At 38.9% G+C, this 27,601-nt stretch overlaps 1 protein-coding gene across 1 annotated transcript in view; it reads right to left on the bottom strand.

Annotated features, from left to right (window-relative positions):
- The window catches only part of GOLPH3 (golgi phosphoprotein 3), a 35,805-nt gene extending 8,659 nt beyond the window's left edge, over nucleotides 1-27,146 (bottom strand). The window contains exons 1-2 of the mRNA XM_075739467.1: nucleotides 26,665-27,146; nucleotides 4,660-4,791 (exon numbers count right to left, since the gene is read on the bottom strand). Coding sequence (XP_075595582.1) covers nucleotides 4,660-4,791; nucleotides 26,665-26,877 — 345 coding nt within the window. The 5' untranslated portion in view covers nucleotides 26,878-27,146. The remainder of the gene's footprint in view (nucleotides 1-4,659; nucleotides 4,792-26,664) is intronic.
- Nucleotides 27,147-27,601: the final 455 nt, after the last annotated feature.

The raw sequence follows: 27,601 nt of genomic DNA, 5'->3' as shown, positions 1-27,601 counted from the left end.
AAAGTCAATGAGATGAAATGAAAAGCAAAATTGCTGGGGAGATCTTTGTGAATAGCTAACAGGTCATAGCGGGAATATAATTTCCAATTTAGATGGTATATATAAAGCACAGAAACTAAGATTTTTAATACAAATCAGCAAGAATGAACCAGTCCACAATGCCAGGCTAAAAAGAACAAACTTTGTTTAGATCTAAAAAGAAAGCATGTAAGATAAACAGTAGTTTGGGCTGCCTACTTTGGAAAAAATAAAAGATACCACCTTATTCTGGAAATACAGAAGATGCAGGATGTACTATCAAAAACTTCAACAGGCAAATTAAACACCCAGGAACTGACTGTTGAATTGCAGTCAGTGGAGAACATTAAGACTAAATGTCTGCCAGGGAGGGACCAGAAAAACCTCATTATCTGTTACTGCCTCAAGATTAAATGGTCTCTTGACATACCGTCCAGGTCTCCATTTTTGGGAGCTGGGGATCACTCCCACCATAAACCACAGATATTTGGTTTTAAGAACACAACTATATTTTAATCCAGACAATCTCTATTTGAAACTAAACACACAACAATGCATGTTTATCTTTCTGATTTACAAGCTTGCACTAAACCCTCTATTAAACATATATAATATTACATACTTTCCAGTTTTATATCAAGATTCTGAATTTTTGGAAGTTTCTGTTCTTTAACTATACAAGAGGATAGTTCAAGTTAGGGTTTTAATAACCGCAATTGAGCAGCTTAAGAGTCACTTTTCAGATATTCTTTTAGTAATTAGCCTAAAACAACCCAACTTATTTATCTTTACTTCTTTCTCAAACTGATATTTCAGCAGTATTTTGCTTTCTTTGAAGTGTCCCATATAATTAATTTCACAGTAACATTAGTTAAACTGGATTTGTCCAGCCTGCTGCAGTTCGTAATGTACTACTTACCATCTCACTTTAACAAGGTAAGATATGAAGTCATCTTTTTTGACCTGTTTTATTATTTAACAAAAAAAACCCCACAAAACAAACCTCACTGAAGAGATAAAATAGGCTTTTAAGTCTAGGATGTAAGTTTGTGGTGTTTTTTTCAAGTTTAGAAAACAGCTTTCCTTGCTTATTTGGGCTTAAGATTTTTTTTTTCTACCACTGCAAAGAAGTTTAAGAAGCTAGCCTGAATAAAATGCACCATGACAGTACAAGCCTAAACATACACACATTCAGAGGAAAGAGCTGTAAGGAGCATAGACTTCCCCATTCAACTCAGTCAGGATTCCATAAGCTCTTGTGAAGCCACAACGCACAGCATTTTGTTTCCAAGTTCACTGTTCTCTGCAGCCAGACATACAGCACCATTTCTTCTCACTTTTCTGTTACACTGAATGTTCACTTCACAGATTCTTCTGACTATTCTTCCCCTCAAACAAAAGTATTTTGGTTCACACTTGGTATTTCTCTTCCCCTCCCCTTCCCAGCACATGCAGACAGGCAACAGCAGAAGCACAGCCACCTCTCTCCTACCTTCATGGATCTGCTCTTTCTTGAAAAAGGATTTATCAATGAATGCTTCCTCGCTAACTCTCTTCAAAGTCATAACAGCACAAGAAGAGTGGGAAATCGAGTGGGTTGGGGATCTTGTGAATTGAATCATCACAGAAGATAAAGCATCCACAAGGGGGAGTTTTTTCCTCTCTCAAATAGATGAGCAAAGGTAGAGAAAGAAGCTAAGATCCTCGGTCTTCAGAGATGATGATCCTTAGCCTTATTGCAAAAAGTATTTATTCAAATTTTTCAGTGATTTATCAGGTACTAGATTTGCTTTGTATCCAATTGCTGAGGAAACGTAGATTACACGGAATATCTAATTTGCATTTTCCACAATGCAGCTTTGCATTTAAGCAATGCTAAAGATTAAGTACCTCGTGTTGATTTTTAAGTAAATTTTATTATTTAGTTTCAATACAAAAATTCACTCATGCATAATTCACTCAGTATTGTCAGCTATAAAATACTGAAGTTAATCTCCCAAGGATTTTTGGGATTTCTTCTGGTTTTTAAGAACCCTAAAGATTTGGTTTGCTTTCTGAGTCTGTAAGGCAGCATAAAATACCATTTTCTATCTTCAATAACCACTAGTCTTAGAAATTATTTTATTTATATATAAAACTCAACAACCACTTATGTGTTTCTAAATTGGTACCAGTAGATAGAGCTCCAGGATGATGCAATGATAATTTATTTTAAGCCAAATTTACAAGGATGTTGCAACATAAAATATGTCATATTGACTTTCACAGTTTTGCTTACGTCCATCAACTCCTTGTCTGCCAGTTTCTCAGTCTCATTTGTCTATGGCATGCAAGCATGTATTTAATGCATCTTGATCCATTCTGAAGTTCTGTCTTAGAAATCGCAAAAAATTATCAGCAAAGATCCACCTGATTTAAGGCTTGAAGTGGAAATCCTTGTAGCTAGCAATTTTTCAAGTCAGCTGTATGACCAAGGCCACAGTTAGCTGGTTACAAATCCATACTACTGCCCAAAGAACTAGTTCTACCCTCTTCTTATTCTCACCCCATTGCTTGTGCCAGCAGTCTCACTTGTGCCCCACTTGACAGATCAAGAAAGCAATTCAAGTAAAAACTAAACTGATCAAAGAAGTGAATTAGTTTTCAGAGGGGTTGCCTGACAAGGCTGCAAAATGCTAGTAACAACCCAATAAAAACTCCAAAGACAGGACTATCCTCAGTGGCAACACAGGTTAAAGTGACTGAAGCCTAAAACTCCTCCCTTCAGAACATGGCTTGAAGATACAGGGTTTTGATTCACAAATCAAAGTTTTGAGTTTTAATGAGGTTTTTTACCTTCCCACAAAAATCTGAGGATGGCCTTAGTGCAAGGAGGAGAAATGGCTACCCCCAGAGGCAGAAGCTATAAAAAAATAGTATTGCCACTGAATCACAACCTTGGATGCAACTAGACAGCTCATTCCTCTCACTAAGCACAGTATTTAATTCACAGCAAAAGCTGAGAGCAAGGGGAGCAAAGGCTGCAAAAAGGGGGACAAGGAGGACACTTGGTAGACTTGACACACTTAGACCTAGCAAACACAGGAACAAAAGTGAAATTCGGCATTAATGCAAAACTTCAAATAAGGTACAAAACACCACAAGTCATTCATGAGAATGATTTCTGAATTAAGAGAGGTGGTGCAGGGGGAGGAGAAATCTCATGAATATCAGCAATCAGGGATTTTATTTGCAAGAAATTACCTGAGCAGAAACCAATCTTCATTTGAATTTTAAATTAAATTAGAATCCTCCTGCCTGCAAAAAGAAATCTCTCGATTGCCTTACAACAGCAGAAACAAAAGCTTTAATACTGGATAGCTTTTAGATCTCCTTAAACAAAGAGGGGGAGGGAATAGAAACAAACACAGCAACTCACCCACAAAACCACATGATAAAGTTTAACAAAACAAAACCAACAAAAACCCCCAAACCAAATATGATAATAATTTTGCTTGTACTCTTTACTGAACATAGGCACAGATTATTTTTTCCATTTTCAAAAAAAAAAACCCAACCCAAAGTTAAAATTTCAGGTAGAGCTGACAAAGTTTGCACAGACTGAAAATAACTGCTAGAGAACATTCTTGAATTCCTAAGGAGCCAAAAGCTTTGGAGTAAAAAAAAAAAAAAAAAAAAAAATTTTTGTGCAAACTAACCACTGCTGAATATGCCTAAATGAAGCTAAAAGAAGTAGGAGCTGTTTGCCAGAACAGAAGTTCAATTCTTCAGAAGAGGAGGAAGCTGGGAGAAGGTTGGGGAATTTGTAAGCTTTCCTTTAAAAAATTTAGCAAAAGATAATATTGACAGGGAAACGTGCCATAAAAGAGAATTTATTTGTGGCACATAGACAACATTTGACCATGTTTTCAATAAGCTTATTTTACAAGTATCCTCTAATGCTGATGAAGTAAAAATTCTTCAAACAGTGTGACTTTGCACATTTTGTACTAAGGAAAAAAACAGCAGTAAAAGTAATAAATTAAGGCTTCAAATCTTCAGCCTAATTCAATAAAGGACCTTAAAAATTTGCCCGTCTTAAAGGTGAGTACAATAAATTTAACACACCAGTCACCTGCTTAAAGTAGATACAGTTTTGTGTTCAGATCATTTCCTTCCCATGCACTGCAAGCACAAACTGCAACACTGTGTACACCAGAGTTAAACCGGTGGCTTACAGGATACATCTGGCAGGCTGTCAGTTACCCATTCCTTTCAGTCCCAGCCCACATCCCACCAACATTGCAAAAGCCAGTTCCTTCGGCAGATTACAACTGGTGCTACTGGCTCTCAGCAGTAACTGCCGCCACTGTGCCCTGGCCAGATCCACTGCCAACTGTTTATGCAAGGTTCCCAGCAGCAGCAGCAGGAACATGTCAAGAGAACAAACAGGAGCACAGAACAAGTACAAAAGATTTTTCCAAGGCACTTCCACTCACCATTTAAATGTTTTTACCTCTTGTGCATCTAACTTAGATCACTACTCAGAATCTCTATCCCCATGTAAAGAAAAAAAAGTCTTTTTCTTGCAACCAGTCATAATTTATAGCTATTGCCCAGAGCATGACACAAAAGTAAGTGTGACCATTTTCCTCCACCTACCTTTCTTGTTAAAAGACTTTTGCGTCTCATTCCACAAGCCTCTAGCTGAAGACGCCCTCGCAATGCCAATTCGATTAACATACAGCCACGCAATCCTGAGGAGATGCAATCATTCCAGAACGATGTGTAACCCTGTGAAGAATGAAAGGCAGTAAGATTTCTCCATCTCCACCTGAAAGCAAATAGAAAGAGTCTCAAAGCAGTTCTCCTGCCTTCATACACTTCTGAAGTAGCATCACTAATCAACTTCCATTCCTGTACTGTAAACATGAAAGAGAAACACTCATTCTCTATTAGTTTTGACACTTCGTCTCTGCTCTTTGAAGGGCAGGGAAACTTCAGGGAAGCGATACAAAATGAAACAATAAAATATCAAAAACTGTGAGATACAAAGTGTCTCAGACACATACAAAGTATGTAGTCAAAAGAAACTTAGTACATCTTTAAAGCATGAAGCATTTGGCATTACTGACATCACACAGGCTCATCTGAGCTCTCTGAGAAATATTAACATGATTTTACATCCATAAATGATGTACCACTGATAATGACCTGAAAATCAATACTAAGTAAAATATGGAATACAGTGGAAACACAAATGTGGCAAGCACAAACCACAGAACAGATTTTTCAGCTTCAATATAGTAAATCAAAGAACCAAAGTTTTCAGGTAAGTATTTGGAATAGCTACTATTTTGTCATTTAAATCCTTTGAAAACATGCATTTTTAAAGCTGGATGCATACTGTTCTTGTGTAAACTGCAAAACTGCAAACCAGATCTACGATGCATTTTCATCTGTATTTCTGCATTGATAGCTGTCTGCTTAAATGAAAGAACAGTTTTTGACCCAATACATTTACTCAGTATCTAGAAATGTATGCATTGACTTTTGTACCCTATTGCTCAACAATTATTACCAAAAAAATCCCATCAAAAGAATTCCATTTTACCTACAGAACAGCCAACACAGTTCTTGCATATTTTTTAAGATTCTAAGACAAAACAAAATCATTCTGAGAAATGTTTTCTTTTGAGAAACTACTATGAAAACACTTAGTATGATCCAGAAAGGCCTTCCAAAACTCCTCTACTGATGCATCTCTGAAAATACCCACTTTGGGACACTTCAGAAGAAAAGTTCTGGAAACAAGTGGGGGGGGAAAGAAAACATTCCCTTTCATAAAATTTTTCTTAACGAATAACAAAGACTAGCTTAAATCAAGAGCAATTCAATTTTATTCTATTCACAAGTAAAGGCTGCCAATGTATAGAGATACAAGATGCATACATCTGAAGTCTACTAAACTTACAAACCAGTCCCTAATTAATGCATGCTATTAAATAGATATTTCCAGGAACATTATAATATTTGTTTCCATTTAGATATTTTCAAGAGCTGTATTATGTAGATGACCAATACTTCTGAAAAGTCTACAAAAGCTCTGAATCTCTAGAAAGTAATTACTGAAATATGTCACAGATATTTATTTAAAAGGCCATAAATATAAGGTTGGAAAGGGATCTGAGAAGTTATCTAATCTGTCTTCTGCTCAGAGCTGATACTTACAAGAATAGCTGGTACTTGCAAAGTCAGACATTCCGTAAATTATAATTTTGGTATGTACGAGACATTTCTTTGCCAAAAACCATGTAATATAAAGTGCAGTATTTGCTTGATAAAGAGAAAAAAATGAGAGAGAGATATGACTCCTACATTCTACTATTTCAAATCTAATAGCCTCTTTACATAATAATTTTTGAAATCAGACAACACATATGCAAACTAAAAAAAAAATCTATCACACAAACTTACAGCTGTGGTACAATAAATATACACTTCTTTCCATTAACAAAAAGTGTTATATTATTATGCAAACAATGAAAAGGCTAATTCCCCCCCCCCCCCCCCCCTTTGTTTAGTAAAGAAAACTGCATTCATTTTTAAAGTAGAGCGTTTTTCAATGAAGTGATGTTAACTACACCACTCCTGGCAGCAATTACCAGATGTAAACTCCTCTGCTCCAGCAGTTATTCAATCTATACAGCCACAGGCTGTGGGCTGCAGAGAAATACAGGATTACAGGATAATTCAGGCTGGAAGAGACCACAGAAGATCTCTAGTCCAACCTCCTGCTGAAAGCAGGTTCAGCTATGAAGTCAGATCCAGTTGCCTCAGGGTTCTTACTCAGGCAAGTCTTGAAAGAGACTGTGAAGACCATTCAACAGTTTTTAATCAAGTGATCATGAAAGGCAGCTCAAAAAAATTATGGTCTTCATCAATGGAACTGCTTGGCCTCGTGGGTTAGATTAAAGTAATGAGAATGTGTACTGCCTCATCATATCTCTTTTTTTTAAAGAAAAAAATTATTCTTTTTTCCCCCCCAAGCTCAAAGTTTGCAGGTGATCCACTAGAGAAGGAACATATTTCTATACACAGAGATTATATTGGTATTAACACAGTGAGGAAGAGGATATTTTAGAACATTTTTCAAACCATTAAATTGATCTTTCCAGGTAGTTCAGACAGATGGACTGATTGGTTTTAGCACTTACTGCAAAGACCTCAGACAACTGAAGGAACCTTCACAGAAAGGCCACTTCAGCACACAACAGTCTAACTAAATCAGCCTTTAAATTAACTCAAACTTCCTGGGGTAACTGAAAATCAGTAGAAGCAGACATTTATCTTCAACATTGCAAACAGCTTCCTGACACTTACTTTCAACGGCATACAGCATAACTAGAAAAAGGTACTCAAAAGAACAATAATGCTCAGCATTATAGGACTATTGCCTATTAAAGAGGCTATAGGTGGACATTGAAGAAGAGAGGAATGAAAGAGTAGAGAGAATAATAATATATGGAGAGAGAATAGCAATATAGAATAATGTACTATTTGCACAGGAAAATTATTTTTTCTTTTTCCACAGACAAGGACTAAAAGGTGGTAAATGAAGCTAGCTCACAGGTTAGAAAAGTCAAAGGCCAACTTCTTTTCTATTTTTCTATTCAACTGTTTCTACAGGAAGGCAAAAGTTTAAAAAAAAATCACCTTTAAAAATGAGTTAAATTTATAGGAGACAGATAATGAAGTTCGACAGACAGCAACAGACCTGTAAGTCATGCATGATCTGGGAAGCTCCCACCCAGTTGAAGTCAGCATACACTGGAGGAGTTGTCACTTTGTGCACATCCATTCACTGAACGTGGCCTTGCCATTGCTTGTTACAAGTTATGGAACAAGATAAGGATTTGGTTTCACCTTTAACACTGTTCTCACTGTTATTCCAGATATCTAACAGTCTAAAAACACTTAGGTTGAAGATCAAAGATCACTATTTATAGATGCAAGTCATTCCACTATTTAATGCTCTTACACAGCACTAGTGTGCTCAGATACAACACCAAATATTTTTACTTTATCCACCTTCCTACAAGTCTTTTACAATTTTATAAACATCCTAACTCAGCGAAATACTATTTCATGAAAGTTGCTAATCAGCGGGGGCAGGGGGGAAGTCGGAAGTCTTACAAGGCAGGGAATTATTTTTATCTGCAAGCAATCACATTAGAATAGCACTTCAGGCTACGAATAGCTCGCAAGACAAAATTTTAAATCTACGTTGATTCAAAGATCAAAAGAATGTTTACAACTGTCATGTTTATTTACACAAGCACAGCACAAAAGCATTTTTCGTCAGAGTTGACCTAGAAATTTCCAGGTACAAACTAGTTCTGCTAGACAATTAAAAGGAAATGAGAATAAAGTTAGTATATTAACAAGTTTCTGTTACAAACTTTGAAAGCTCAGACTTTCCACTCAGGTATGGCAAAGCACAAAGCTAAGACTAAGATTCTCTTTCTGCTTTAAGTTATCAAAAATCCGTGTTCACTAGGCCATTTCTCTCCCACCACCTCCTGCAGCATTTATTCGCTTTCTCCTATTCCCATGCCCCTTACCAAATTTCCACCTCACACAGATCTTCCTGTTCAGTTAGCAATTAAACACTTGAAACTCTCACTTATTAACCTGTCCATCTTCTAATGATGGCCCTGTGCCTCGGTGTTACCCAACCTACCTTATCTTTCCCCATCAAACTGTGACACCCTCTCTCCTACAGCAGCCCCCTTCCCCCTCCCCATCTAAGTAATACAGTAACTTTTCACTTCCAGATTTATAAAGATCTGAATTTCTGTGACCTTCATGGATTTCCTTAGATCTTTTGATCCTTAGTTCACACAGATGGTGCAGAAAGATAGCAAAGTATTTACATTTTATATGGTGAGCAGCAATCTTATTTGTGTGTCTTCTTCAAGAGATGGACAAAGCCACCTGACTGTATTAGCAGACATATGAACAAGTAATCCTTACCAATACACTGGGTCTAGCTTTGCTGAGCAAAGCACAAGCTTTTGCAGCTTCTTCTGACTTACTGTAGGAACATCCCAGCTCAGATCTGCATACAGAACAGTGTAAATGTATACTAGGACCCAGTGTCCTACAGATGCTGGCACGCAGAGTGCAACAGGAGGCAGGGTTCATATGTATACTCAGGGAAGGAAGGGACAGGGAAGAGAGACCCCAAGTGGAAACATCCTACCAATGTCACTTAAAAGTTTAACTTAAATTATTCCCTAACAACATTTTTTCCCAGTTTGCCTCCAACATCCCCAACTCTCAAACTTCACAAAGTTATACTTAAAATGGAATAGGGTTGTAGGACTTGCAAAAAAGCATTTACAAGTATTGCTGGAAATTATGAGATTTCCTGCATAGACAAAGAAATAATGTCATTCAACAGCTCAAAAATTATCACCCCAGCTGTGAAAAACCCAATGAGATCATCTGTTTATGCTATGATAAAGCCATAGCTAGGTGGGAAAACTATATAAAGAGAAAACATGTATACATTAGCTCTGACAACACCACAGGATTCTGAATTTGGTGGCTATTCAAATATTTTGTTTAAGTACTCAGTACTCTGCTATTGTAAAACCAAATGTAAAACGTGATATGAATCAAGTTGTCATGCTGCTGCAAAGGTCCATTGTGTAGCCCTACCCCTGCTGGTCTAAGGCCGGGCAAGAAATATCTAAATAATGTACCTTTGTCTGCTAAGTAGATTGTGATTGTTAAAAGCTGAAGTTTAAATGACATATTACTAGTTCAGTCAGTATACCATGACAAACTATTTGGACTTGCCCAAAGTACCAGAAAACTAGGGGAAAGGCAATTCCAGCAGGGACAATTGCAACCACTGGCCCATGGACTACCTACCCCAACTATACCACCCGCTCAAAAGATAAAGGCAGAGAAAAGAACTGAGCATGTGTTCTAGTTTGCATGCTAGGCAAAGAAATCTAAACCAATCATTTAATAGAGTAACAATGCATATGTATTAGAAAGATGAATATGTTAATGTTGAATGTATAAATAAGCACTGATGTGGAGCTATGGTGTGCTGTCTTGGGAAAGACACCCATTATCTGCACAAATATGCAATAAAATACCTCTGCTCTGTGTGTATATTGGCCTATTGCACACCAGGTAAACGAACCTCTAGTTTTGGGACAATAGTCAGCACTGGTGAGGCCACACATCAAGTACTGTGTTCAGTTTTGGGCCCCTCACTATAAGAAGGACATTGAGATGCTGGAGTGTGTCCAGAGAAGGGCAACGAAGCTGGTGAAGGGACTGGAGCACAAGTCTGATGAGGAGCAGCTGAGGGAACTGGGGTTGTTTGGTCTGGAGAAAAGGAGGCTGAGAGAAGGCCTTATCACTCTCTGCAACTACCTGAAAGGAGGCTGTAGCCAGGTGGGGGTTGGTCTCTTCTCCCAAGTAACAAGCAGCAGGACAAGAGAAAATGGCCTCAAGTTGCGCCAGGGGAGGTTTAGATTGGATATGAGGAAAAATTTCTTCACCAAAAGGGTTGTCAATCACTGGAACAGGCTGCCCAGGGAAGTGGTGGAGTCACCATCCCTGGAGGTATTTAAAATACATGTAGATGTGGTGCTTCAGTGCTAGGTTAACGGTTGAACTCGATCTTAAAGGTCTTTTCCAACTTGAAAGATTCTATGACAGAATATGAGCTGCTGCAGAAGTACTAAAGTGTACACTTCTACAGAAAACACTGATTTCCAATTTTTCAACACACACAGAATTTAAATTTATGGATATTTAAAATCCATAAGTTACTCAAAAGATTTTATAATTCAAAGATTATTTATAAAAACATTTTTTAAAAGACAACAGATAAGACAACATTTTCTCCACCTCTAATCCAAAATGGCACTGCAGTAGTGACTGCTATAATTTACTAAGTATGTAAAAAATGAGAAGATTCTAACATGACCAAACCACCTGAACATATCTGGTAAGGATTGGTGCCAAGTATGTTAGCAATTTCTACACAATCAATGCTTTACGAACTTGCTCGAAACTTGCTCGAAACTTCCAAAACATTTCACTTAAGCACAGAACAGCCAACCTTCATGGAGCAGTCATTCAGTTACCTCTTACACTGCTCTCCTCAGCTTCTAGGCAATTGTCACTCTAGCTCTATTTAAAACAAGCAAAGAAATGAAAACCAACCAAAAAATCCCCATGCAAACAAACTACAATATTTTCTGTTTTCCAAGTGCAAATTAAAGCCACCCAGCAGTAGCAGTGCAAAAAAAAAATCAATTCAATTGCAGGTGCTATTTTATATTTATAGACATTACCTCAAAATATTGTCAGAGGTGTTATCTTTAATGAATTACAGAGTGAAATTTAAAAAAAAAATTTCCTTCATAAAATCCATTAAAATCTCTCAGATTCAAAAGACAGGAAAAGAAAAGAAGCACTTGCAGAGTTCCAACTCTAAGGCTTCAAGATACACACATGGTAATAAAATAAAAAACAGTATTTAAGTTACTTGGTTAAGACCACCTATTTACAGAATCGTCTAGAGCACAGCATAGATTGTAGCTGCTAATGCATTCCCTGATCTAACCTAGTGAGTCTCAAGCTATTCCAGATTATTTTGCAGACCACAGAGCAATGGTAAATGGAAATCAGCATTGTAAGTTTTTTTAAAAAGCATCATAAAACTATGTAATAGTCTGTGAAGACAACTGAAGGTTACAATAGCCAAAAACCATAATCAAAACCCAAAATATTTCTTTCTTTTAGCAACAATAGGCCCCTCAGGCCCATCCTCAGATACACACAGACTCATATTCAGTATTAGAGGTCAGTGTTAGGTCAAAGTCTTGGCCCTGACTCAGACTCCATTTACATTTATGAAGAACCACAACAGCAGAGTTTCCCTGGGATAATGCATGTAATACTGCCCAGTCTATACTTCTCTTTCCAAAGCCTTTTCATTTTATATTCAGACTTAGTAGTACTCCTTAAAACCTCACCCAGCACCCTATACTTAAAAAGCAAAATAAAAGATCTATGGTAACAAAACTAAAATAAGCCAAACAATTAAAGGGGAAGCTTCTGAAGGAGAAATATCACTAGAGCTACCTAAATCCCTGAATTCCTGTTCTGAGGAAATCCCAAATTCTTCTTTCATGACAGACACAAACAAAGACTTCAAAAATCAGTAAAGAATGCAATTTCTGAAAATTAATTTAGAGACAGCAGAAATAAAATGTTGTTTTAACCCTTTTCAGCAATGGTAAAACCCTCAGAAGGGGAGCCAGCCAACATGGAAAGTACTAGAAAGCCAAGATCAACAACAATTACAGCTCCTGAGGAGTATGAAAGTCCTAGCTCCAAGGCAATATATCTGACAGTCTATCAAGAAGACACGAAACCCCTAACTTCAGGGTTTCTCAGCTAGGAGGCACAATCTAGGTTAAAGAAAGCTTTCACTTTAGCAAAAACAGTAAATTCTGACTTTACATGTAGCCTGTTTTCCATTTCAAGAGTACTTAAGAGGAAAAGTTTCAACCAGCTCTACTTGGATGCTGAAAGATAGAAAAACTAAACTTTCTGAACTCTGCTAGACTTTGCTATTACTTTCCTTACTTCTGCATGGATGGTGTTCAAATACAGTGTTGATAGTAGCACTATAAAAGCTTTGAGATATAAACCTATTGTTTATACACAAACAAGCACCTAGCTTTCCCAAACAACAGCTTCTTCTTATTCTTTCCGATATGCAGCAGACTGTTTTTATGGCACATTCTCAGAAACCACAGATGACAAGCATACTGGAAAACATTCTGTGCTTGCTGGCATCAAGGGAAGTTATTGAGGTCAATTATCTCCAGGTCTCATTAGTTATCCTCACCAAATTTACATGTCAGCATAATAAAAATACAGTTTGGAGACATGTAAAACACACAAGGTTCAGTTCCACTTTTAAGATGAGAATAAGAAGAAACAGTTGTCAACAGATACACAGCCTGAGATATGTGCACAGTCCTAACTATGTGGACCTTTGGGGAAAAAAAAAAAAAGCACAACTTTGAAAGTCAGTTTAAGTAATTTGTAGCATTGGACAAAGCAAATTGAGTAGTCTCCTGGTATAAATTATACACGAGACTTGATTTTCACATTGCAAAGCACACTTAGCAAAAAGCCTACTTAGTTCTAATATTTACATGCATGTGTCATGAAGTGAGAATACCTGCATGCTTACTTTCAGTAGTTATCTCAATACTGAGAAAGACTCATGTTTTCAATATACATAAATTCAGCTATCTTTTCTTAGAGGTAAAGCTGCAAGAAAGAAACCCCACGGGCAAAAAGCAGGAAAAGAAACTGAGGACAAAATGTCATCCCAGTGTTTAATTACTTTCCCATCATAACCATCTCTTTTGAACCACCTACTTTCTGTACACCATTTCAATTTTTCTTCCTTTAATGTTGCTTTTTAATATTTTTTAATGTTTTCATAAATGACTTGGATGTAGGACTAGAAGGTGTCGTGAGCAAGTTTGCAGATGACACCAAATTGGGAGGAACTGTTGATTCCATTGAGGGTGGAGAGGCCTTGCAGAGAGATCTGGGCAGATTGGAGAAATGGGCAATCACCAACCGCATGAGGTTTAACAAGGGCAAGTGCTGAATTCTGCACCTGGGAAGGGGCAACCCTGGCTGTACATACAGACTGGGCGATGAGATGCTGGAGACCAGCCTTGCTGCAAAGGACTTGGGGGTCTTGGTCGACAGCAAGTTGAACATGGGTCAGCAGCGTGCCCAGGCTGCCAGGAAGGCCAACTGTATCCTGGGGTGCATCAAGCACGGCATTGCTAGCTGGTCTAGGGAAGCGATTGTCCTGCTCTACACTGCACTGGTGCAGCCTCACCTCGAGTACTGCGTGCAGTTTTGGGCACCACAGTACAAAAAGGACATAAAACTATTGGAAAGGTTCCAAAGGAGGGCAACAAAGATGGTGAAGGGTCTGGAGGGGAAGATGTATGAGGAGAGGCTGAAGTCCCTTTGTTCGTTCAGCCTAGAGAAGAGGAGACTGAGGGGAGACCTCATCACGACCTACAACTTCCTCACGAGGGGGAGCAAAGGGACAGGTGCTGATCTCCTCCCTCTGGTCACCAGTGATAGAACCCGAGGGAACGGCATGAAGCTGCGACAGGGGAGGTTTAGGTTGGATATCAGGAAAAGGTTCTTCACTGAGAGGGTGGTCGGGCACTGGAACAGGCTCCCCAGGGAAGTGGTCACAGCACCGAGCTTGACTGAGCTCAAGAAGTGTCTGGATAACGCTCTCAGTCATATGCTCTGATTCGGCTGGTCCTGTGTGGAGCCAGGAGTTGGACTCAATGATCCTTATGGGTCCCTTCCAACTCAGGATATTCTATGATTCTATGATTCCTTAGAGAGATTCATTTCAGTTTTAGTGACCTTTCAAATCAATGTCACAGAATCCCACCTTGCACAAAACTGTGTAACTTGAGAACGTCCTCCTCCATGTCTTAATTTTTATTCATTTAAGGGCTAAACCCAGGAATGCAGTCCAACAAAACCTAAACTGCTGCTGAAGACAAAGTATCTATTTTTTCACTCCATCAAAGCACATCACTGGTCTCTCTCTTGAGCCCACAGGAGCAATGCTGTAGTCAGCTCAGGAAGTGGTCTGTCTGGAAGCTAATGGTCAGTCTCTTCACCTGATTCACTAAGCAGGTGAACATATTTCAGAGGCAACATGGGAAAGGCAAGGAACATGGTTGGAACACATAGCAAAAGGCAAGAGTATCCCCTTCAGTGACAGCCCACACTTCAATGGACAAAACCTGAAGTTTTCACAACATGAAAAGTTATGGCTAGAACTATTCACTTAGTCACTTGAGATAAAGAGCTCAAAAAAAAAAATCTTACATTATTGGGCTACCTATACTGAAGCCATTCACGAGCACAATCTGCTCTGAAAATATAAAATGCTTAATGCTTAAGGTATCATGCACTACATTCATGACTACCTTCAGCTCTCTATTTTGGGCCTCAGCAATGATTACCTTGATCATCATAAATTTGAAGTTATATTATTCAAATCTCACAAACCAGCAATGGCATCCCTTTCCAATTCTCTGAAGCAGTATCAAGCTCTTTCAGACACGCCTACTAGCCTATTATTAGCCAGCACAAAGCACGTACAGAACATAATAATCCAAATCGTCATCCATCGCCTACTTGAAACCTACTGCAAAAGACAGGCAGAGACAATTTATCTCAAGATATGGGCTGTGGTGAGTTTTATTTCATAATGGACTTGATCATAAATGTGACAGAACTCTCACTTTTTTAATCAAGGAGTTCCTCTCTGAAGTTGTAATTTTGGGATCTACAGAAAGACAGCTGGAGAGGACAGAGGGGAAAGGAATAATAGCATAAGCTGTCCAGGTGCACTGCAGCAGGTTAAAAGTCAATGAGAATTTTGACCTGCCACAATTATCATGTCAAATATGGCTGTTTCCTTCGTCTTGCACCTTATCTCCAACATAAGAATCTGTTGCAAGCAACTTTACAACTTTCATCTGCTTCATAGCTATGTATGTTGATGACACTTGGTTTTAAGCATTTTCATTTTAATGAAGAATACTAGCAGACTGAGAAGCACAGGGCTATCATGTTCCCCAAAAAATTCAAGAACTATTTTAACATACTGTTTCCTTTATGTAGTCTCTCTACAATTAATAATCCTACTTTGAATTTTTGAAAGCAGTTGGAATCACCTGAATAACTTGTGTAACACATCTCCTTAAAACTGTTCCCAAATACAAAGAGGCAAAATACAAAATATACACAGTATGTATATAGAAAGGATAATGAAAGTACTTAATTTATTATAAATTATGTGTTAAGCATAGAATTTCAATCCTTTCTGTTGACCCAAAAGCTTCATTTTATGAATTCTAAATGCATCTATCATCAGTATTCTTCTGCAACAGAAACACTACATCCTTTTGGATATTCACGTAAAGTCATACAATTAAATGGAAATACCAGCGGACAGCAGTAGGAGAAGACAAAGAAGAATAAGTGAACATCAGCTTCTGACACCTGTACATCATTCTGTGGTTCCTAATCTTTTAGCTGAAAGTAAAATTGCTGATGAGAAAGAAAGAAAAAATGCCTGCCATGGTTGCAGGTAAATAAATCTCTTATTTGTGATAATGTGACTATAAGCAGATCAAAATCAGTAACTGAGTTACTGTAGTAAGTTTATGGATTCTTTAGATACAAAAAACTCTTATAAGTTAGTGTTTTATTTAGGAACATCACCATTCTATAAGGAACAAACAATACAATTTCTGAACCTCTTGAAGGGTGTGGAAGTCAGCAAGGTTGATGCTATCCATGCTTAATTTAATATTGAGCATATTTTATAAAGTATTTGTCCAACAAATCTGATACCTTTTTTAGTTAAACCTAAGAACTTAAACCATATGCTTTTTCAGAGCAGGGAATTCTTATATTAGAAATAAGATACATTCTTTAAAAAGTTTATCTAAGTTTCTTCTTCCAGCATACATAAAAATATGCTAACAGGTCTTGTGAAAATGAACACAAAAATTAAAAAAAGATGAACAAACTTTTCCAAGTTCTCAATAACAGATGGAAAAAGCTGGTCAATACTAGGAGAACTAAGTGTATATTTATTCCAATAGCTTGAAGCCCTTAGATTCTCTCGTGCAGCCAGTCAGCATTTGTTCCTCCTCAACTAGGTCCTTATATAGATTTCTATAAAGCTCTGATTCAGCTATTCAAGTAACCTTAGACAGACAGTAAAGATCTAAAGCACCTTAAACTGAGAACCAATTAAAAGTCCTTTTACCAGCATAACTAAACATACTTATAACGAGCTGGGGGAAAATGCAAACAATAGAAGACAATGACAAAGAAGAGAAAAAGGAAAAGCTTCATTGCAACACACATTGAAGACAGGCTGGAATGTCCAAAATTATTTGAATCCTCAAGGTAAAATTAGGCTGCTCTCACCACAGGTATCTTATTATATGAATTGATAAATTTTCATCTTCAGGGGATCAAAAAAGATCTGTTCTTTTCCTTCCAGTGCATGTTATTGTAATGTAATCTATCTGAACATGAGTGTAACCACAGTACAGAAGCTGCAGCTGACAGTAAGTCTCAAACAAGAAAAGCTGACATGGTCTAATTATGCATGTGCTTTAATGACCTAGAGATTCTCTGTACTTTCTAATATACATTCAATACACATATATCAATTTATTAAGTCTAATAGCTATAGATTTATTACCTCTAAGAAAATCTTATACTCGATGACACTACAGTAGTGTACAATGCCAGGCAGATTAAAAAACAAAACCAAATTCAACTTCTGTGGCAGCATTCTCTGGGAAGGCCACAATCCATTTCCTTTGGCAAGGAACTGTGTGGTGTTTCCCCAACCTATTCACACTCAGCTGAAAAGATAATGTTCAGGGTTAGGGTCTTGCTTAAATAACTCTTCAATAATAGTTTCAGTCTCTTCTCTCCTCTATGGACCTATAAGACAAGAAAGAAGAAGAAAAGCCTCCACAATTTTGGAACACAAGAATGATGGTAAACTGAGAACACACTCAACATTTTTTCTTCTTGTGTTTAAGACAACAAGCAACCCCAAAACGCAAAATTGATTTTTGGTATTGACAGCAATAAGATTCAATAAAATTTATTATTATCTGCAAAATTATAGAGATAAACCCTCCATTTTTCTTACAGAATTGTTTTCACATCTACTGTCTGCTGGATTTTGATTTTCACTGCTTCTATAGACCAATCTGTTTTAAGATGTATTTGGTTAAAGACATGACCCAGCTTCACCTGACAGGAATACATTCAGAGAAGGCTACTATGTATATATTATATAGACACATAATATATGTAATAACTAAATGGAGAGATTAATTTTTCAGGTAGCTCTTAAATGGGTACAAAGGAATTTCAGATCCAGTAAAAGAAATGCAGTTCTATCTATCTACATAATTTGAAAAAATAGAAATACATTTCTAAAGCCAAAATGTTTTTTAGGAGACATTCATCCATTTTACCTGTGATCCCTCAAAAATAATAATAAAAAGATAAAAACAACATGCCCAGAAATTGTGAACATTCAAAATACTCACGTGAAACCTATGCTAGAAGAATACTCTGGATTTTTTCATGTGTCAAAGGGAAAATATTTAAACTTCAAGTCATTTGCTATTAAAATAAACTAGATTCCTCTTCATCCTCTTCACACGAGATTAAGGGTCTATGCCAACCTATACCTAGCTAGTTCTTTGCTGCAAATCTTACCTTTCAAGTAAGGCATCACCTTCTCAACCCAGAAGATTGCAGCAACATCTCATGATACAACCTGACCTACAGAACTTTTGAAAATTAGGATCTGTTTAAGAAAGAAAAGCAAGCCAGTGTGCAGAAGTGCTTATTATTGGAATACTACAATGTGGGGACTTCAATGTCTGACTGTAATCTCACTTGATTTTCTCTTCTGATGCAATTGAAATCATTAGCCATTTTACTGGAACATTAAATTGTAGTCTAGTTATACACAGAAGGTAAGTTAGGGAGGAAAATTCTTCAAGTGTTCCGACAGCCAAGCACTAGAAATATTTTCAGAAAGCAACCATACATATTTTAGAAAGCACAGTATCGTTGACATCAAACTTGTCAGGTATTTGATTAACCTGCCACTGTGTTTAATAATAAGAAACAAATAGCAACTGCTGTCAACTACTGGAAGCACTAAAGCCAAATGCTATTGCTCAGCTTTTCAAGCACATACACAGGCATATGCTACACAGACACATCTCTTCACTAAAATGAAGTTAATGAAAAACGTAACTTTGCTGAAGAGGAGGCAACTAACACATGCACACTGCTGAACCTTTACAAGACCCCTGAAAAATCAACACTTAAGAGTCTGACTGTTCATTCAGGAATGAAAAGGCAAACTTAGAAGCCTAACTTTCAGCATGATTAAGTGTATACACATGCAGATAATGACCTCAAATATTTGCATCGCTCTTGCAAAGCCACCTTCCACCACGGTCCAACCTCTATTCTCCATACTTGGTGCAAAAAAAGATGTAATTAATTTGTTCCACAACCTGCAAATTTATTTCTACACTACCAGCTATTGTCACTGTGTATAAAATCTGACATTTGAAAGAAATGTTTGATTAGAACTGGTGCTTAAATCCTTCACATCAGATATTTTGCTCAAAAAACAAGTCTTCCCACAGCAGTCAGCAAATATAGCAGGATCAGAAAAACAGCTCCCATCCTACCTAGATATAACAACCACAAGCTTCCAACACAAACCTTGCACACATTTAGGTGGGCTGATCTTGGCTGGCAATTAAGTCCTACATAACCGCCCTTCCAATTCCCCCCAGCAGAATGGGGCAGGGGGAGAGAACAGGAAGAGCAAAAGTCAAAAACCAAAACAAAACTAAGTGATACAAAGCACTCACTCACCACCTCCCACAAGCAGACTGATACCCAGCCAGTCCCCGCGCAATGACTACCTACCCACCCCACCCCTAACATTTTATTGCAGACCATGACACTTTATGGCATGGGATACTCCTCCAGGCAGTGGGATCAGCTGTCCGGGCTGTCCCCGCTCTCAGCCTCTTGCACACCCCAACCTACTCACTGGGGGGTGGGCAGAGTGAGAAACAGAGTCAGCCTTGACACTGGGCAAACACTCTTCAGCAACAGATAAAACAGAGGTGTGTTATCAACACTGTTTTGTGTTATCAACACTGTTTTGTGTTATCAACACTGTTTTGTGTTATCAACACTGTTTTGTGTTATCAACACTGTTTTGTGTTATCAACACTGTTTTGGTCAAAAATAAAAAACATAGCATCATATGGGCTACTATGAAGAAAACGAACTCTATCCCTGACAGGTCCAGTACTGTTCTCTTAAAAACAATAAGAAAAACCTAACCTGGTATGTCCTTTTAATACAAACAAAGCAAGTCTAATATTGGCTGACTAAATAATAGGTGGAAGTTTCACTAACTTCAAATAACTAGGCCACATTAAAACTACAATTGCCTGCTCCACACTTATGTACATACTGTATCTGCCTCCAAACAGAACAGCGATCCCTTTCTTCTACCTTTTCTTCTACAGTGGTCACAATTTAAAACACTATGTCATTGCACTGTTCTCACATTAACAGGAACAAGTTCTTCCATTTAGTACTTACCAGGGAGTAACTGCAAACTGAAAGTCTCAGCCACAGACTGCAGATGTTGTTAAAGCAATAGTCCTATTTATATATCCAGCATAGGCAAAGCAGTTGTAATAAGTGTTTCCTAAGTGATTAGTGTAGTTTGAAGTGGTAAATCCACCTGGCATTTACCTCAACCTAGCCAATAAATATTATACCTGCTTTCTCCATTGTGCAATGTGGAAGACATACTGAAATTGCAACATAATACACAAGGAACGCTTCTCTCATGGTAGAGGCACTTCAATGTGGAAGTACCAAAGTAAAATCAAGTGTCTACTGAAATAAAAAATTGAAGTGCAATGTGCTGTGCTGTACAAGAATGACTGGCTAAATAGAAACTTCACGGTACACCCCATACACAAAAGACACCTAGCCTGGCAGTTAAGGACTCTAAATAATACAACAGAGTATTACATGATGCTATCTAGCAAGACCATAAAGGCAGATGACTAGAGTGCATAGCAATAAGCAGCTTACAAGTGCTTAAAAGAGTATCAGTGACAGAAAGATAGGCAAAATGCCCCACAGACTAATTTGGTGTGATGAATAAATCCTGTAACAGCCACAAACAGTAGAAAGGCTATGCATGTAACACCTCTCCAATTTCAAAGATCTAGCTTACAAGGTCCATCACAAACAGGGAAGGAAAAAAAAAAAAAAAAGAGTTGAAATACTGTAGGGGGGAGCTGGGAAAGATGTGACATGCATAATACTGGTTTGCACTCAGACTAATAGCTTAGTCACAGTACCACACACCTTTGTGCTCCTACTCATCCAGACTTAGATACAGCACACTGAGGAAGAGAACAGTCATGCACTATTTTATGTGTAATTTTGTAATTTTTAAGTCTGAAAAGTGTACATGAAATCATTCTGCAGTTATGTTTCGTGAATATTTCTGAAAGGAAATAAAATACTGAAACTAATCTAAGACCTGTTTGCAAGCTGGGAAATAACCCCATTAAAAGTGGCACATGAAAAGCTGGCTATTTTTTTCTTTCTTTGCTAAAAGCTATGAGAAAACAGATTGAGAACGTTGTCTGTGCAGGGGAAACTAAGTCACACATTTATTCCAGACTAGCCTCCCCTTTCCCCAGTAAAGCAACACAGAAGTGAGTATGTGCCGTAGCAATTATTTGCTCTGTGAGTAGGAAAGTCACTCCTGAATATAATGTCTGCAACACTTATCCTGGTCAATTTAGCCTTGCAAAGAAGACCTGTTACATGTAGCTTAACTAATTGAGATAAATGCTGCAGCACTTGAACTACTTTAGGATCAAAGAACACCTAAACCACCACCACTTCTTCTTTAATATAAAATGTTTGTTTTCAGTTCCATGATTACTTCCCTTCTAGCAATTAACAGCAATACTTTCTTAAATACACTTCATGCAATTTTTTTTAATATAATAGTTTGCTACAGGGAGAGGAAGAAGAGTTACAGCTTTGTTTTTTAAGAGCACTTTGAAAAACTGAGAAGCATCACTAGAAAGGCTTTGTCTTTGTCCTACGCTAGACAGCTTGACGTGAAAGAAGGGGCTACACTTGTACAGATTAGCCATGCTGTAAGAGCAGGGATAACCACACTAGTTGCATGCAGAATCATGAAATATAAACACCATTTCAACACAAAGTCAACTGGTATCCAAAACACTGCTTCCAAATCAGCATGTTCTTCAAAGAGCCCCAAAGTAGGATCTACTCAGCAGCACAGTAAAGAGGCACTTCATTGCATCTTGTACAATACAGAATTTGGGTGGTATTCCTCCTACACCTCTTATCTCCTGCTAGTCTGTAATTTATGTATGGATATGAAATAAAAAAAAAAAGAGGACCAAGAAGGTAGGCAACTACGAAAGAAAGAATTTTTCACCACAGACATTACAAACTTCATTGTTATCAGGCCCTGAACATTTGAGAAAAAGCATGTCTTTGTCAAGGTTTTAACACATTCATACATCATTCTTCAACTGAAATGTGAATTCCCAGTAGATGCCTCTTCATGTTTCACTTATTTGTCTCAGAAATTTTCCAGCAAAACTTGGGAACTTGTGAGCTGACATTCAGGCTCTTGCTGAAACTTTTCTTAATGAGGGAAAAAACAAAAAGACTAAAAAGATCCAAAAAGGACACAAAACAGCACATCTGAAGCAGGCGAACTAGCTCCCTAATAACTCCTCTCAATACAACGAAAACTATAAGCTGTAGGCCTTCACATGAACTACTTGGACAAAAAGTTATGCTGCAACATTAAATATTCAGCAATAAATGAAGTTTCAGAAGGCCAAATATGAATAGCAAAGATCCAAGATAACTTCTGTACCTAACAAAGTGATTTAACATTACTTCACTCTCACAAATGACTTTTTAGTCTTACCAAAGTAAGAGTAAATAAACCCAGAAATATTTACTGTTGCAGAAGACTGCAGTACATGATGATTATTTCAGCATACTTTACAGGAGTCTTCTTTCAGCAAATAAGAAATTAGTTACAGATCAAATAAATATTTTATTTTAGTAGGTGCCACATTTCTATAGCTGTTTCAATTTGTTCAGTTTTGGCACATTGTACAGAGTACAGGAGCAGTTGTGTGCACTGCTGTGTAAGAATAGACTCCCAATGTGTACCTAGAGGGAATTTCAAAAAGGAAAAGGAAAACACCAAAAAACCAAACCTACAAGTACAAAAAACTTAAATGGAGCAACAGTTATAGAGCAATCTCTCAGTTTTCTATGGGACTGAGTTACAAGATGTCTGGAAGAGCTGTAATGAACAAACTGGCCTGTACTCATCTCAGCTGTCGTTTTTAAAAAAGCTAACTTTTAATACTTATCAGTCCCTTCTTTTGAGAGTGATGACCTCAGATGCTTCAATAGTTCTACAGAACAACCTCCTTTTTGGTGTGGCTTTGACATATCTTACCACAATGCTATTTTTAACCTAATACTACAAAGTACTTTATTTCAGTGATTATTTTTTTTTCCTATAGCAACAGGCTGCTCTACTCTAAGTGGAAGAACATGACTCCCTTTCCCAGCTATGTTTCTGTAGGGTTTCCAAATAAGCATACGTGTTCTCGTGATGCTCCCCAAAGAATTCTGGTAATGTATTTTGTTCCAATGTATTACCTGCTCCTCCAAGGACACAGCATCTGTCATGTTATGCAAGCATGCATACTTCAGCACATATCCCTTATAACTTATCCTGACCTTGGAATACAGAAATATACACTGAAGATACAAATGGAAGAGGAACCATTGGTAGAAAAGACTAACCAGTACATGTACAGCCAGTATAATTTAATTAGGCAGAAGGAAAGGGAAAAAAAATGTCCAAGAAGCATGTGTGAATGTAGTTAACTGTGTTCCAGCACCAAGACTGAGGTGTGCTGCGTTTGTTTTAGGGCAGCCAGACATTCCCATCACTGAACCCATACTGCAGCAACAACCAGGCAACAACTCGAAAGTTTTGCTGTGGTTGTTACAATCACCACATTATCCTGAAAGCAGGATTCTCATACATATGTAACAATCTCCTACAAACACTGAACTCATCAATTCATCACTGATTGAAAAACTCTCTCCTAAGAGTAAAGGCTCTGTCATCTACACTTACAAATTATAAATGGTAGCTCCTTACATGAGAAGCATATTGTATACAATTTAGAAGGTGTTAAGCCATATTCACCAGTGTTTAACATTAGGAAAAAAATACCCCAAACCCTGAAAGCTAGGTTACCAAAGCAGTTATTGGTGAGTTTTCTGAGAGAGAAACTATTTTTAAGGAAACATATTCTTTGGCCAATTCAGACTCCTTTTTTGTATATTATTTACTTATTTTAAATTCAACATTAAATTATTTTATTCTGTTAGAATAAACAGGAAAGACATTATCAGTTTAAATTTACTAGTTTTTCAATTGAGCTTTTAGCTCATACTCCTGCTTTTGCCTTTTTCTTACACTCTGTATAGCAATACAATTATACTCAACAGACCCTATATTGCTTTTCTCTGCTTGCTGTTATGAGAAAGTCTCCCGCATGTCATAGGAAATCAATTCTATTGGAAGTAAAAACCTTATAAAAAGCATTTCCAGATATGTAAAGCAAGTAAGTTTTGCTTACTTATCATCAGAACAATAGAGAACAAAAAAAAAAATCTTTGAAAACGAGTCTATAGTTTTATTTCTAGTTTTAAAAGGGAAAAAAGTGAAGTCAAAGCAATATACATAGTGTAGCTCATACACAGGGGTACAAGCAGACCCAAAACCAAAATACAAATCCTAGTGATTCATGTCTAATGAAACTCAGAAACAGTGTATGCTACAGCTTCTGCACATAAGCCCCTCAGCCTAGAGATTACATTATCATTCTTTTTGTCTGATGTCTCAACTGCAAAACCCCAAGGGAGTTATGGATATCTGTGACACTGTAATCAGTTCCTTTTTTCATACAAAGGAATATTAGATTATCTGCAGTGTGTGCCACTGCTACACTAAGCTAAGCTAGATGACTTATAGTTTTGAAGCACACCAGTGCAAAGCTGGAATTTTAGGCCTAAAGTTACCCATTAACTTTTGATATACTAGGAATACTTGCACCATATATTCTTTCTAGACAGACAGAATGGTCCATACCTTGAAATCTTTATAGCCCAAGGCCTGCAAATTAGCAGGTTTAGCACACAATCCTGGGTAAAAAAGAGCTGAAAGATCACCTGGTTTATCCCACCTTCCTCAAGGAAGGACCTCCTAGGCAATCCTGTCAGATGTCTGTCTTGTTACACCTAACTTACTTTTCTGCCACTATGCAGGTGTGTAGAAAGAGAAACGTGCATATGCACAAGTCTTCCATTCAACAGGTGGAAGCACACATCACTGTGATTATCTACTGAGTTTATCAGGATGCCATGGCAAGGTCCATCTGAAAAAATGGAATTACAAGAATATGGCCTAAAATACACAACCTGAGAGAGAAATAAAATATGTTATTGTAGCACGTATATACACAGATATACCCACACGCGTTAAAAAACAAATGTTAACCAGGAAAACTACTCTTTAACCTATGCATTTTCAGCCAGCAAGTTTATTTTAGACGCAATGCACTGTCAAAGAACATAGAACTTATCAGCTTCCTGCCCCTATTATTCCTGATGAACATGCACAGTTTTAAGAGACTTCCACCCAAATCAATGAACTGGCTTGATTAATTTACTTACCACCAAAAAAAGCACAGATTGCTTAATTAAATCTATATTATAACTCATAACTGAAGCAAAGGCATATTATGCTTCACCATACACCACATCAAATTAAACTGTTTCCCCAGCAGGACTGACTTTCTGCAGTGTGCGTGCTTTGTATATTCATTACCTCTTTCAAATGAAACAAAAATTTGATGCATTGGTAGAAGTACACCTTCCTCAATCACTGTTATTCACAATATCATGACAAACAATTAAGCTATAAATTCAGTAAACACACATAATTATACAATAGTGCCATTTCCTCATTTTGACACACTTCTCATTACTCAAGGCCTATTTTTGTCATATGTATCTCCCACAATTCTAAGACATTTTTCATATGCATTAGTCTGGAAAATCTTAGTAGAAAGGGCTGCTACGCATCCTAAAGCGCCTGAGAACCTCATAAGTACCATAGAGTTGTGTCTGACAAAATACATAGAAGTAAACAAGTCTTCCACGTTAGAGCCATGGGTAAATTGTAGGAGCATAAATATCACTGGTTTACCCAGGCCTCCAAGTCAACCACCAATGCTGACTAGAGACCCTGGCTCTCATCTCCAGGTCTCCAACCCTTACGCTGCCTTCCTTGAGACATTGCAAATGAGTGCCTCTCTGGGAAATCCACATCCAAAGGGCAATGGAAACTCTCTGCCAGGCTCCCCCTCCCCAAAATCCAAGCATCTTCCCACCTCCACCAAAACACCGACCCTGTTCCAGCATGCACCTCTACCCTCAGCAACATCACAGTCCCCGTCCTCAGCAACGCCTCTGCCCCAAACCCGCAGCAATACTCACCCAGCAGCGCCCTTATCCCCATCCTACCCATACCCCGGCACTACTTGGGCTCCCCTTTCCCATCACCGTCCTCCATAAGCCCCCGCCTAACTGGCATCCCCTCAGGCACCCCTTCCCCAGCCCTCATCCCCCCCGCCCCCCAGCACCACTGGGACTCCTCAGCCACCCCCTGCCCAGCGCCCCTCACCTCAGCCCGCCCCATCCCCGCCGCCACGGTCCCGCCCGCACCTCACGGTCCTTAAGGCCCAGGAGCAGCACCTCCTCCATGAGGGTGAGCCGCGTTTCCTTGGAGTCGCCCTTCTCGTCGTCGCCGGACTCGTCCCGGCGGCCTTCATCCTCCGGGCCGCCCCCCGCTCCTCGTTCCTTGTCGGCGGCGGCGCTGCGGGAGGCCTCAGTCCGGCGCTGCACCAGGCCGGAGCTGCGCTGGGTCAGGGAAGTCATGGCTGCAGGCGGCGGGAGGGCAGAGGCCCGCCGCGGGGAGAGGGACTCGGCGACAGCTCGGGAGGTGGGAAGGAGAAGTGACAGGAGCCGCTCTTGCCTCCACCCTATCTGCACCGGGGCAACGGCCAGCCGAGGGGAGTCATGGGGAGCGAGGCTCGGCCGCGGAAGCGGAGGCAGCGGGGGCCGGCGTCCCCCCCTGCGGCGGCCGAGCTGGCGGAGGCAGCTTCTGCTCCAATATGGCGTCGCGGGCTGATGTCAGCGGAGGATGTGGCAGCGCCGGGCGGGGGGGGGCACCGGAAAGGGCCGCGGGCGGGAGGGGCCCCCCGCGGGGCAGTGGGCGGGGCGCCCCGGGGGCGCGAGCCTTCAGCCGCGGAGAGCTGGGGTGCTGGCAGCCGTTGGTGGCCGTTAGCGACCGTTACCCGGGGCTGTGGAGAACGCTTAATCCGGCGCTCCGGGAAAGGGGCTGGCCGGTGCCCGCCGTAGCATAACCCAGTGGCGGCGTACTGCACTCTCTTAAGTTAATGTGTTTTTTTCTTTAAATAAGTGCCTTTTTTTACATCCTTAAGTCTGCTTGATTTCATTTTAGCCACAAGACCGTGTCTGGTTGCTAGTGCAGCCCCGCAGGAATATATCTCCATATATATATGCATATGTACATGTACTCATCAACCCAGCTCAGGTGAGCTCTCAACAGTCGTGACTTCAAACTGAGGAGACGGAGTCG

Source organism: Balearica regulorum, chromosome Z (genome assembly GCF_011004875.1).
Source record: "Balearica regulorum gibbericeps isolate bBalReg1 chromosome Z, bBalReg1.pri, whole genome shotgun sequence".
In the NCBI taxonomy this organism is placed as follows: Eukaryota; Metazoa; Chordata; class Aves; order Gruiformes; family Gruidae; genus Balearica; species Balearica regulorum.
The sequence above is the reverse complement of the archived record's forward strand: the minus strand, read 5'-3'. Positions and strand labels throughout refer to the sequence as shown.